General features: G+C 46.2%; 1 protein-coding gene across 2 annotated transcripts in view; it reads left to right on the top strand.

The window, feature by feature from the left end:
* Positions 1–12,149, top strand: part of LOC148832810 (1-phosphatidylinositol 4,5-bisphosphate phosphodiesterase gamma-1-like) — a 59,920-nt gene extending 47,771 nt beyond the window's left edge. The window contains exons 27-32 of one of the 2 annotated variants that reach the window (XM_088919062.1): positions 2,940–3,085; positions 4,119–4,233; positions 6,498–6,659; positions 7,960–8,048; positions 8,431–8,615; positions 8,742–12,149. In XM_088919062.1, the coding sequence (XP_088775188.1) occupies positions 2,940–3,085; positions 4,119–4,233; positions 6,498–6,659; positions 7,960–8,048; positions 8,431–8,615; positions 8,742–8,802 (758 nt within the window). In that variant the 3' untranslated portion in view covers positions 8,803–12,149. The remainder of the gene's footprint in view (positions 1–2,939; positions 3,086–4,118; positions 4,234–6,497; positions 6,660–7,959; positions 8,049–8,430; positions 8,616–8,741) is intronic. The other variant, XM_088919063.1, reaches the window with a different exon arrangement.
* Positions 12,150–12,379: the final 230 nt, after the last annotated feature.

Raw genomic sequence — 12,379 nt, 5'->3', positions numbered from 1 at the left:
ATGAGTACGCGTTGAGGTGTTGACGGAAGGGAATTCAAACTCTTTGTAGATGGAAAGGAAATCGCTGCTATTATTGGATTGGGTTTGTGGTGCCTGTGTTATCTAGATGGATGCGGGCCTGTGTTTGTAATTGTAATCCCAAAAGCAGCAATGGAAATTGAAGACTCCTGCACTTGATGTGCATGGTGATTGGGAGGAGAGATGAAGGTAGACCTTGGGTTGGATCGGATGCCGGGGATAAAATACGCATGAGACAGGGGAATGAGGCGAGGGACTTACCTGTACGGATGTTGAGGGGGGTGGCTTTGGTAGCAACAGAGGACGGAAGGGATGAGGCTAAGGCTGAATAGGGGAAGAGGGATAAAGAGGCGACGAGACAGGGACGCGAAACGTAGGGTGATTGGCGAAGGAAATGACTTTGGAGCCCGAACAGGGTACCGGGGATGGCGAAGCAAACGAAGGAGGAGCAGATTGGACATGTGGGGGGGTGGGGACAGGGATGAAATGGGGATGTGGGACGAAGGAGTTACCTGTTGATGAGATGGTACCAATGGCAGAAAGGGCGAGGGAAAAACATGAAGTTGAGACGGAGACGTGGGACTTACCTGTATGGACATTAAAGAGGTGGTGCCGGTAGTGCCGGGGCTGAACAGACTAGACTCGTGACAGCTACTGATTGGGCCGGAGATAGGACGCTGGACAGACCCGGGTCCAAGGAGATGACCGCAGTGGCAGCAGAAACTAAACGAATACATCCGGGGCGAAATTGAACGCCAGGGATAGGGAAAATGAGGCACGGATTTTGAAAACGCACGCTTCCAAGAAGAAGACCCGACTCCGTGAGCAGTTCTGTCTGAGCCTGGGAGAATGCAGTCACGCGGCAGCTTGGAATGTGTTTTGTTTTCATAAAAGGGAACACCAGGGGATCAAGACAACGAGATGAGGACACGAGACATAAGGGTGGGGTTGGACGGAACATAAATAGGACAGGGACGCAAGACGCAGGACAACTGCTGACTGGGCCAGAGATAGGATGGCGGGCAGACACAGCGCCGAGGAGGTGGTCACAGTAGCAGCGGAGGGGGGAACCTGGGGCTAAATTGAACACCGGGTACGGGGACATGAGACAGGACAACTGCTGGCTGGGCCGGAGGTAGGATGCCGGACAGACCCGGGGCCAAGGAGATGGCTGCAGCAGCAGCTGAGACAAGAGGAATGAGCCTGGGGCTAAATTGAACGCCGGGGATTTGCGAACGTGGCAGTACGCGTGCATTTGCCAACAGCACCCCATTTTGTTATAACAGGAGAAGTTTCTGGAAGTTCGTATGCTAGGTGTTTCGAATGGATGGGTTGGGAATGGCGGGTCCTAGTCTTGGGAAAGGCGTGGCCATTTATGCAGGGCCTGCGGGGGCCTGCAGGTTCCTGTGGGGGCCTGCGAGGGACGGTGGAGACGGCGGAGACGTGGCGTGGCAGCGCCAGAGTTTAGAAAGGAGGCTGGGTATAGGGCGGGGTGCGGGCCCGATCAGCACTCTCCCAGTGTTTGCCCTGGGGAAGGATGCAGTGGTGGCTGTCATGAGTGACGAGGAGGGCTCCCTGGAGAAGCTGTGTAAGATGGAGGCCAAGGGCGACAGCCAGGTGGGAGACAATGAGCTGGAGCGCCTCCCCCTGGATTCGTATGCTTCTGACAACGGATCCGAAGAGGATGGCTACCCAAGGGTGTGCTTGGACTTGGATGCTGTTGACAGCAGATTTGCAGGATCGGACTGCCATTGCTCGGTGAAGGCGAGACGCAGACGAATGTGTAGTGGGACGAGATGACGGAAGACGAGGGGTGGAAGCATAGGTAGCTTGTCTTCTTTAACTTTTCCTGTTCTTCCGTATTCACGTTTGTTCTTTCTTCTCATTCCTCCCTTTTTTTTGCGAAAGTGGTCATTTTTAAAAGGCTGCGAACCCTTTCGTTGAGGAACCCGTGTAAGACTGGGTTAATGAGGCTGTTTAATGTCCCGGAAATGATGAGAAACCGACTGGCTGTCTCCACTCTGTAGCTACTGCAGCACAAGTTCTAGCATGGGCTGGAGAACGGCTGCGCGGGTGGCGTCAGCAGAGGGCGCAGGAGAATTTGGAAGCGTTTCTTTTAACTGGACTGCTGCAAGCCTTCAGATCGCGGTGTCAGGTCTGTAATCGCAAGAGAAACTGGAGAAAAGGAGCAGATATGCATGACTGCAGCGGTAACGTTTACGTATAAGGCAGGGGCTGCTTGGAGAATTCACTGCAGAGGAAGGAGAGCTGGATTCGTGGTGAGGCGGGCGATAATTGCAGAATGTGGACTTCAGCGAGGAGTTGAATCTTGAGAGAGCTGGCTGGAGATGAGCGTTGCTGATAGGAAGGCAGGAGATGGAGGCGCCGGAGCGCTGGAATGAGAAGCAGGAGGAATGGGCTGGTCAAGGAGTGCATGGGAATCCTCTGTGCTGCCAAAGGCTCTTCGTTGGAGCAGAAAAGTACAGGTCCAAAGGCGATCGAAACGCAAGAGAAAAAACACGGGCTTGTGCAACACTGGAAGACGCATCCAAGTATGCAAAAGTCGCACGCGAGGGAGGGAGATATTGCATTTGGTATTTATAGCATTTGGTGGAGGAAGGACGAAGGGAGTGATTGCTAATCACTGACGGCTGGGAATGATTGAGCATGGTTGTTGTCATCCCTCCCGAACTTTCATTAAATAAACTCCATAGATATTGGGGTGGTTGTCTGTGTGGTGTGATCACTCTGTGACAGTGTGATATTGGGGTGGTTCTCTGGTGTGATCACTATGAGACAGTGTGATATGGGTTGGTTGTCTGTGTGGTGTGATCACTGATCACTGTTATTGGGGTGGTTCTCTTGTGTGGCTGGAACACTGTGTGACAGTATGATACTGACTGGGGCTGTTCTCTATCCAGATAAGCCCATGCAGCTGAACCAGTCTCTGTTCACGCTGGGGGCAGGCAGCGGTTATGTGCTCCAGCCCGACATCATGAGAGAGGAGTCTTTCGACCCCTTCGACAAGAGCACCCTTAATATTGAGCCCATCACCATACAGCTGCAGGTCAGGGTAACAGATGCTCTTGAGTGTCGCTTTGTCTGCCTCTCTATAAATTCTACCTACTGTATTTGTGTCTTTTGGTGTTTGTCTCTTCAGTTTCTGTGTCCTGCTATCTGTTAACCTGTCAATGACCAATGGTAGGCCCTTCAGCCATGACATCTGCCTGGTAGTTTAAAATTGCTGCAGAGCAAGACACAGCAACATAGAGTCTAGAGAACCTTGTGGAAAGGGAAAAGGGGGGCCACAGGGTGGTTAGGACAGACAGCTTGTATAGGCATCCAGTTTTGTCAGCTCCAGTGATAAAAGTGTACTGTAAAAGTGCACTACCTAGGTATATTAATGGGTTGCTCAAGTACAGCTGACAAGAGGTGTTCTCACCTGGAGTGGGGGATCACCTGAAAAAGTAGCAGCAGGATGTCAGATACAGTATGTGGTGAGAAGAAAAGGGAAGAAATAGCAAACCATCTGTCTAGTGCCTGTGATACACCTCAGAACATGGCATTTGTTGCACCTTAAGCCATTCCTGCTCAGTGAGCCCCACATTTCTTCCCAGGTTCTTTGGTAAGGTTCTCAGTTGAGAGGCTAATTCCACAGGAAGTCTGTTGTGACTTCCTTTCCCTCCTATAAGAATTCTACTCAGTCTGAGGGCTCAACACTCACTCACGTCAGCTGTATCAATCCAAGGTCTCAGCACTCACTCAAATCAGCTGTACATTCAGCACTTTTTGTTTTACTCTAGAGGCGGCCATGTTGGCTCAAGGCCCCACCACTGGGGTTGGGTTCTGAGCCAGAATGGTGACTTCCTTGTTCAGCCATATTTCACTACATCTCTCTCCTTCTGCACGTCTTGTCTGTTGGAGATGTGAAAATCTCTGACTGGGAAGATGGGCTTCCAACTCTCTCCGCATGCATTATGTGCTTCGTTCTCAATTTTTAATTTTCTATTCTAACTGTCTGGGTGTTTGTAACTCAAACCACTCATTGACCTGAGACGTTGAATAGCTGCCATTAAACATGTGGTACATTACATTGGCAGGTGCTGGGTGCCCGTCACTTGCCCAAGAATGGCCGCAGTATTGTGTGTCCCTTCGTGGAGGTGGAGGTGTGCGGCGCAGACTTCGACTGCAGCAAAAACAAGACTGACGTCGTGGGTACGACACACTGTCCATGTTTCTCTCATTGACTTTACAGTATTTGGTTACAGCAGTGGTTCTCAAACTTTTTGGACCAAGTACCACCCCTAATCAAGCCAAAGCATCCAACTACCACCTACAAGTAATCTTCTCATAGGAACCACAGAAAATCTCAATGACCAACATGAGCATGCGTGCGTGCACACACTCACATACACATATAATAAATATAATAATAATAATATTAATAATAAAAAACTTTATTTGATATAGCCCTTAAAAGGTGGCTTCTCGATGTGCTTTACAGAATGACAACAGGAACAGCAACAATTAAAAATAAACAATAAAAAAGCACCATTTCAGTGAGAGGGGTGAGCCTGTTTAGTCGAGTAAAGCAGATGTGAATTCATTGTTCGAGCCTTGATACAATTCACAACAGAGCAACCTCTCTAATTTGCGCAACTACACCGCTGGGTCGGCTTGTCATCCCTCTAGCACCGTCTGTACAAGCTCCGACGCATTTTATCCAGTCGATGCCATTCTCTTCAATAAATTAATTCAGAAGCTGAAATATGTGCTCTCCTGTAGTTCTTGTCGGTAGCAGCTTACAGAACAGAAAGTCCTCATGGGACATGCCCTCAAACTCAAACGAGCAAATTGGCAAAATCAAAGGCATCTAATTGCAGTGAAAAGCATCTGCTCATCTTCAGTGTACTTTTGACATCATCTGCCATATTAATAATTCTATGAATTACTGTGTCTTTTGAAGCGAAGGGGGCAGCAGGTCGAGCTGTTTAGCAGCTTTTTCTCCACACATAATTTTGCCAACGGTTTACCTGCTTACCTGCTTTAGCAATCCGCAAGCTTGCATTTTTCCCCATTTCTGTTTCAGGAGTCTGTCTCAGAAGTTAAAATAAGTTTTTATTTCATGTGCATGGGAGCGAAACACAGAGACGCTTGGTGTATTTTACTCAATTTAACCTAGAACAGTCCTTAAATATTTTTCTGTTACCCATCGCACTTTCCTGTGCTCACAAGATTGCCAGTGTTCCAAAACCATGCACATTCTCCTTCCTCCCAATTTGCTGGAGATAACTTTTTTAAAATACAATTGGCAAAGTAGCAAGCATTCCTATACAATGGTATAGAATTACATAGTAGCTCTTGTGTCCACTAAAGTATTAGCGCGCGCTGTATCGATAGGAGACCTCCTGGGAAAATTTGAGGTTTTTGCTGGAAAGGTATTAGAGAAGCCAGTGGGGGGCACTCACACTGCAATGTGTGTGAGTCCTAATGCCCCAGTATAGTGACGGGGACACTGTACTGTAAAAAGGCGCCGTCCTTCAGCTGAGACATAAAACCTGACTCTCTGGGGTCATTTAACAATCCAGGGCAGTTCTTGAAAAGAGTAGAGGTGTAACCCCGGCATCCTGGCCAAATTTCCCCCTGGCCTTTACCAATCATGGCCTCTTAATAATCCCCATCTATGAACTAGCTTCATCACTCTGTTCTTGTCCCCACTGAAAGTTGGTGTGTGGTGAGCATACTGGTATACTATAGCTGCCGTTGCATCATCCAGGTGGGGCTGCACATTGGTGGTGGTGGAGGGGAGTCCCCATTACTTGTAAAGCTCTTTGAGTGGAGTGTCCAGAAAAGCACTATAAAAGTGTAAGGAATTATTCATCATTAGTAGTTGAAGTATCCGAATTCCACCGTAAGAAAGGCGAGCTTATGGCTGATTATGCCCGTGTGGACTCCACGATTAACTTCGCCAGGTTTAACAATTAAACGTGTTTTATTCACATTGACTTTGGTTTAGTCAACAAACAAAAAAACGTTTTCCACAATACCAAAAGCTATTCCTCAAAGCTCAAGTAAACTAAACCCGCACCTACGCAAGCACATCAGAACCGTGACGCTCTAATTTCCTCTCTGTTTTTTGAAAACTAAAACTTCTAGAATTTACATGATCATCGGCGATTGGCCGTCTTAAAGGCATACACACAATTTACGTAAACAAAACAATGTGGGTTCAAATAGTAGAACATCAACATATTTACAGGATTGTTTTTAAACGTATATAACCAAATTAAAACATTACATGGCTCCTACAGTAGTAGTAGCAGTATTTTCTCTGCTCGTGCACTAACTCTCCAATATTAATCTGCTCTATTCCGCCTGTAGCCATTCCATTCAGTTTGAAAGCCCTCACAGTGTGACAGGCTGGTTATATGTGGCTCTGCTGCTCCAGATGTTAATGAACCCCTCTCTCCCCCTCACAGCGGACAATGGGCTGAACCCTGTGTGGCTGCAGAAGCAGTTTGTTTTCGACGTGCACAACCCTTCCTTCTCCTTCCTGCGCTTTGTGGTGTACGAGGAGGACATGTTCAGTGACCCCAACTTTCTGGCCCAGGCCACCTTCCCCATTCGCAGCCTCAAGACAGGTACAGTATGGCACACCGAGGAATCCCCAAATATACAGTAGGCAGATTACAATAATCCCAAAGCTGGGACATAAGCTGAGCAGAAAATTGCAAAGTACAGCACAGCGTGTTGCAGTAGCACTATGTGTAATTACTTATGTAATTAACATTAATATTGTGCATATACTGTATATACCGCATTTTAGTACATCACAGCAGCAATGTGTGTATTACAGTAAAAGTATGAATATTACAGTAACACTGTGTGTTTTAGCGTAATACAGTACTTCACAGTAGCAGTGTGTGTATTGTGGTAACAGTGTGAGTGTACTGGTACTGTAGTGTAATACAGCACAGTAGCAGTGTGTGTATTGTGGTAATAGTATGTGTACTGTAGTATTATACAGCACAGTAGCAGTGTGTGTATTGTGGTAACAGTGTGAGTGCACTGTAGTGTAATACAGCACAGTAGTAGCAGTGTGTGTATTACAGAAACACTGTGTTATAGTGTCATAAAATACACTAACTGAACATATTATACTACACTATTATAGTGTAGTACATCACTGTTGTGGTGTTTATATTACATTAACAGTGTGTATTATGGTGTAATACATCACAGTAGCAACGTGTGTGTGTCAGTAACAGTGAGTGTATTATAATGTAATACATCACAGTAGCATCGTGTGTGTCAGTAACAGTGAATGTATTACAATGTAATACATCACACTAGCAGTGTGTGTCAGTAACAGTGAGTGTATTATAATGTAATACATCACAGTAGCAGTGTGTGTGTCAGTAACAGTGAGTGCATTATAATGTAATACATCACACTAGCAGTGTGTGATAGTAACAGTGAGTGTATTATAATACATCACAGTAGCAGTGTGTGTGTCAGTAACAGTGAGTGTATTATAATATATCACAGTAGCAGTGTGTGTGTGTCAGTAACAGTGAGTGTATTATAATGTAATACATCACAGAAGCAGTGTGTGTGTCAGTAACAGTGAGTGCATTATAATGTAATACATCACACTAGCAGTGTGTGATAGCAACAGTGAGTGTATTATAATACATCACAGTAGGAGTGTGTGTGTAAGTAACAGTGAGTGTATTATAATATAATATATCACAGTAGCAGTGTGTGTGTGTCAGTAACAGTGAGTGTATGATAATGTAATACATCACAGTAGCAGCGTGTGTGTCAGTAACAGTGAATGTATTATAATATAATACATCACACTAGCAGTGTGTGCATTACTGTTGCAATGCATGAGCATTAGAATGTAACTTGTTATCTCAGCAGTGTGTGTGTTTTCAGGCTACAGGAGCGTTCCTCTGAAGAACAGCTACAGTGAGGACCTGGAGTTGGCTTCTCTGCTGGTACACATTGAGATTGTCAACGCCAAGGTCAGGACCACACCCTTCTCCTGGTCTGATTCTGCAGTCAGCCATTCCTCTTGGTGTCTTTACCATAGTGTGGCACTGCTCACAAGACTTTGAAAGCCAGCTGGTCACATGAGAACATTGTCATGAATGTTTGTCATTTCTGTGTGTGAAGTCTTCATTGGGGTGGCACAGTAGTGAAGAGGTTAACTGTCTCGCAACACTGAGGCCCTGGGTTTAGTTCCTGGCATGTGGGGTTTGTACTGTATGTTCTCCCTGAAATTGGTGTGAGTGTGTATGAGTCCGTACCCTGCAACACTCCTCTTCCTCAGGGTTGGTGCCGCCATGTGTACTTTAAAGCCTGTGTGGCGATGTCAGCATTTTGTCTGTCTGTGTGTGCGTGCAGGAGGAGGATGACGAGAATCTGTACTCGTCCATCCAGCGGCTTCGAGATCGCACCAGCGAGCTGTCCAATCAGGTGTCGGTGCTGGAGAGGACAGGGCCGGCAGACCACACCTACCAGCAGAGCCTGGATGAGCTGCGGGCAGCACAGGACCAGCTGAGCGAGCTGATCGAGGCCCGCAATCACAGGTCTGCGCGACTGCACTCAGACACACAGCTCTCACGGCACTCTGAGCCCCTTCGTCCCCTCTCAACCCGCCGCACTCCTCCTTCTCCCCATCCCGGTGCCTCTCTCACCCCCCTGTCTTCCCGCAGGCTGATGGAAAAGAAGAAGAGGGAGAAGCTGCGGCAGCAGATGGTGGCGAAGCGCAGTTGAGCAGCTGTCCAGCAGAGGGAGGGGCTGGAGAGAGGAGACCCGAGGAACACAGGGAAGCCGTGGGGCAGCCCTGCCGTTTCCGTAGAAACGCACCTGCAAGGACCCCGCAACCCGGGAATTTCTGCATCTCCTAAGTTCTGCAACAAAAGTGACAAAAAAGACAGCAAATGGGAAAAAGTGAAACAGAAAACTGGAACAGACAAAAAAAACCTCTTGTCTTGAAGAAATTTCAAGTACGATGCAGCTTTCTGTGCCTTCAACTATATATATGATATATAACCTTTACTCTGAGTATTATAAGACTGTGGCCTAGACTAACCTCTGACCCCTAACCTCTAATTCCCCCCATCTCAAATCTTCTACAGTATATCACAAACTCACAAAATTTATAGAAAAATGAAAAGAAGCTGACAAAACAGCAAAAGCCCATCAATTACTATTATTATAGTTTTGTTGTTAGTAAGGTTTATGTTAAAGGCTTATAAAGAGCTAAAGAGCCGCTGGGAGGCCAGTTCAGGGCTGATTGTGTAATGTGGAAATAAGAAAAAACTAGAGAATGTGAAGTTGTTTCAAATGTTAGAGCTCTATCTGGGGGTTTATTCTAGACATGATTAGCCACGATGACATAGTAGAATGCAGTCAGAGTGACAATCAAATCCAGGATGCTGTTAGCATTGTTGCCTCGCAGCGCTGGGCCCCTTGGTTCAATTCCTGGGGTGCTATGTGCATGATATTTGTACATTCTCCCCTGTGTTTTTGTGGGTTTCCCCCAATTTCCTGTCATACTCTTTGGTTGGTTCTTCTGGGAAAATTGGCCCTGGTGTGAGTGTGTACATGTCTGCATGTGTGTCTGTGTGTCTGCCCTGCGATGGACTGGCGTCCCGTCCAGGGTGTACCCTGTTTTGTGTCCATTGCTTGCCGGGATGGGCTACAACTCCCCTGTGACCCTGAATTGGAAGAAGTGGTTAGAAAGTGGACAGTTGGATGTGAAGCTCAGAGGGGGTAGCAGAAAGCTGAGACTTTACTATGTCCTGAGACAATATTTGTATACATAATACACAAACCAAAAAAGCTTTGTTTTGTTTATTTTGCCTTCTATTTTTTTCCTTTTTGCCATCACAATCCACTGTGGAGCATTGCCCTATATCCAGTCCCAGTGTCCCAGTGAATGAGGCAGCAAAGGATTGGCTCTGTACTGTAGCTCAGTTTGTTTTCTTCATTGAGCAAAAATTAATTTTGTCATCTAACAGGGCCAGTGTGGTACATATCTCTCCCAGGTCTTTGCTTTTATTGACCTCCAGTTTGCAGCTCAGACTCTCCAGTGGCCTGTTTTATACAGCTCAAGCCATAGATAAAAACCAAATTCTTATGGTGTTATTGTGCTGGTTTAAAGCAAAGCTCTACGTTATGTCTGTATGTTTCACACCATCCAGGATTTAAGCTAAAAATGTAAAGATGTTTAAATATGAGCTGCTTTAGACAACCAACAAAGCCTGTTCATGATGTTAGTGCTACAGATTGGAAGGGAATTCAGCTGTCAGGAATTGGTTACCACGGAAACACTACTGCCCCACACGCCATTCTGTCTGAACATCAGGAAGGCCACAGACAGTCGGCCTGATTGCTTGTTTAGCAGCTTGTGGACCAGAAGCTGAAGGGAGTCAGGGAACCTGTCAGGGTGTCAGCATGGTGAAGTAGTTTAGTCCAGTTTATTAGATTAGGGAGGGGGGGGCTGTAACCCTAGCCGTGTAGCTCCATACACTTGGCAAGAAGCCAGTGTTACGCACTCGCACTGTCACACATTCCACACCCTCACAAACACAATCACATTCCCACGCGCACCAACTTAAACAGACGCTCACGCCGAAACTAATCTTCCTGTCGCCTTTCACTCCTGTCACTACTTTAACCCTCCCCTTTTCCCATACCATCACTCACTATTTCGGATTCTCCCTGGAGCTCCCTAGTGCGCGTACCCTCCTTCTATAGCTTGTTCTATTCCTTACTCTCGATTCTCGATTCTGACCACATTTCTGCCTTTGCAAAAGGATTGGTTGCCTCGCTGTATTGTCTCCTCCCAGTTTTGACTATCACCCGCCCCTTGGATTTCGTATATTAGGACTTGTTTCTTTTTTGGTGGCCTTTTCTATTTGGATTCCCTATTTACTACTCGGGGAAATACGCCTACTTGAGCCCTGCACAGGGTCCTTATTTTCAGCATTCATAATTGCTAATAATTAATAATAATTGTAAGTTGTAAGTAAAAAAAGTGCTTCCTGTTTAATTTCTAAAGAACACCTGCACTTCATCGGGGTCTTCCTCTGGGTAATTGCTGTACTGAGGCTAAAGTAGTTATTTAGATGATTCCTCTGAGCTGGGATACAGGGAGCCACCAGTGTTTGCTCCACTCGGAGAGAGTAAAGAAATTCTGCCCTTACAAACTTGCGAGCCATCAGTTTCATACCCATTTGACTCTTCTGCCCCCTTGTGGCAATATGTTGTTGAATCTGCATGTTTATTCTAGTCTTTTTACTGTCCATTCCCTCTGCGTTTTGGACGCTCCCTGCTCTCACTGTGCTCTTCTTTGATTTTAAAGAGTTTAATTGCACCAGTGCAGTCAGGCTTCACTTCATATACGGAAGGGCTGTGTTTGCCGTGTTTCACATTGACCAAAAAATCGGCTTCGTGATATTTAATGCTTTATTTTAGCAATGCTAGGCCAGCCATTCTGATAGGACTTTGTACCTGTTGAAAATAAAAAGAACTTGCGTTATACTTGAGAAAACAAAATTCACTCCCTTTTAAAATAGGTCTTAAGGATTCTCAAAAGACTTGTCTCATCGGTCCTGATACACTGTAGTTCATTCCTGTGCCACTCTTTGCTCAAATTGACCTCCCTCAGCGCTGTGACACTCCACAAAACACAAGGGCTCTGATTCATTCTTCCAGCTGCTGATTTACATTTTATATATGATAGGACAAGACTGGCAGATAGTTTCATCTGTTTTAAAAAGCTCTTTTTGCTAGGGCTACACTCCTCACCTTTTAGCTTCATGTGTCATACAAATGAAAGAAATTGCGCTAATAACTCAAGAGCCATAGGAGGAACAGCAGGAGCAGCTGAATCCACACAGCAAGGTCTTGAGCTGAAGGAAGGGCAGGGCTGCTAGAGACAGTTGCCTCACAGCACAGCAGGGTCCCAGTGTGCAGGACGACACCAGAGACATGACCATCTAGGGGTTGAGGGGGTCGAGGGGACTGCCACAGTGGGTTTCTATTGCTGTACCACCCAAGAGACCATTCCACATCGTATCAGTGTTAATAAAAAGTATAAAGAGATGAAAGTGTTTCTGTCCCTTTTTCCCCAGCACGTTTTGCACTAAAGACATCAGGATGGTGTGTCGTGCTGAAGCAGTGTGTTCGGTCTTGCCCACTTGCATGGATTCATATGACGGTTACTACAGAAATAAGGGCATATAATAACAGACCACGGAAGCAATAAGAGGAGGACTTCATTTGGGGTTCAGTAACTATTTGATCCAAGGATCTCGACCAGCAGTTTCTTGAAAGAAGCCAG

Source organism: Atractosteus spatula, chromosome 6 (assembly GCF_055471065.1).
Source record: "Atractosteus spatula isolate fAtrSpa1 chromosome 6, fAtrSpa1.hap1, whole genome shotgun sequence".
NCBI classification, from domain to species: Eukaryota; Metazoa; Chordata; class Actinopteri; order Semionotiformes; family Lepisosteidae; genus Atractosteus; species Atractosteus spatula.
The sequence above is the reverse complement of the archived record's forward strand: the minus strand, read 5'-3'. Positions and strand labels throughout refer to the sequence as shown.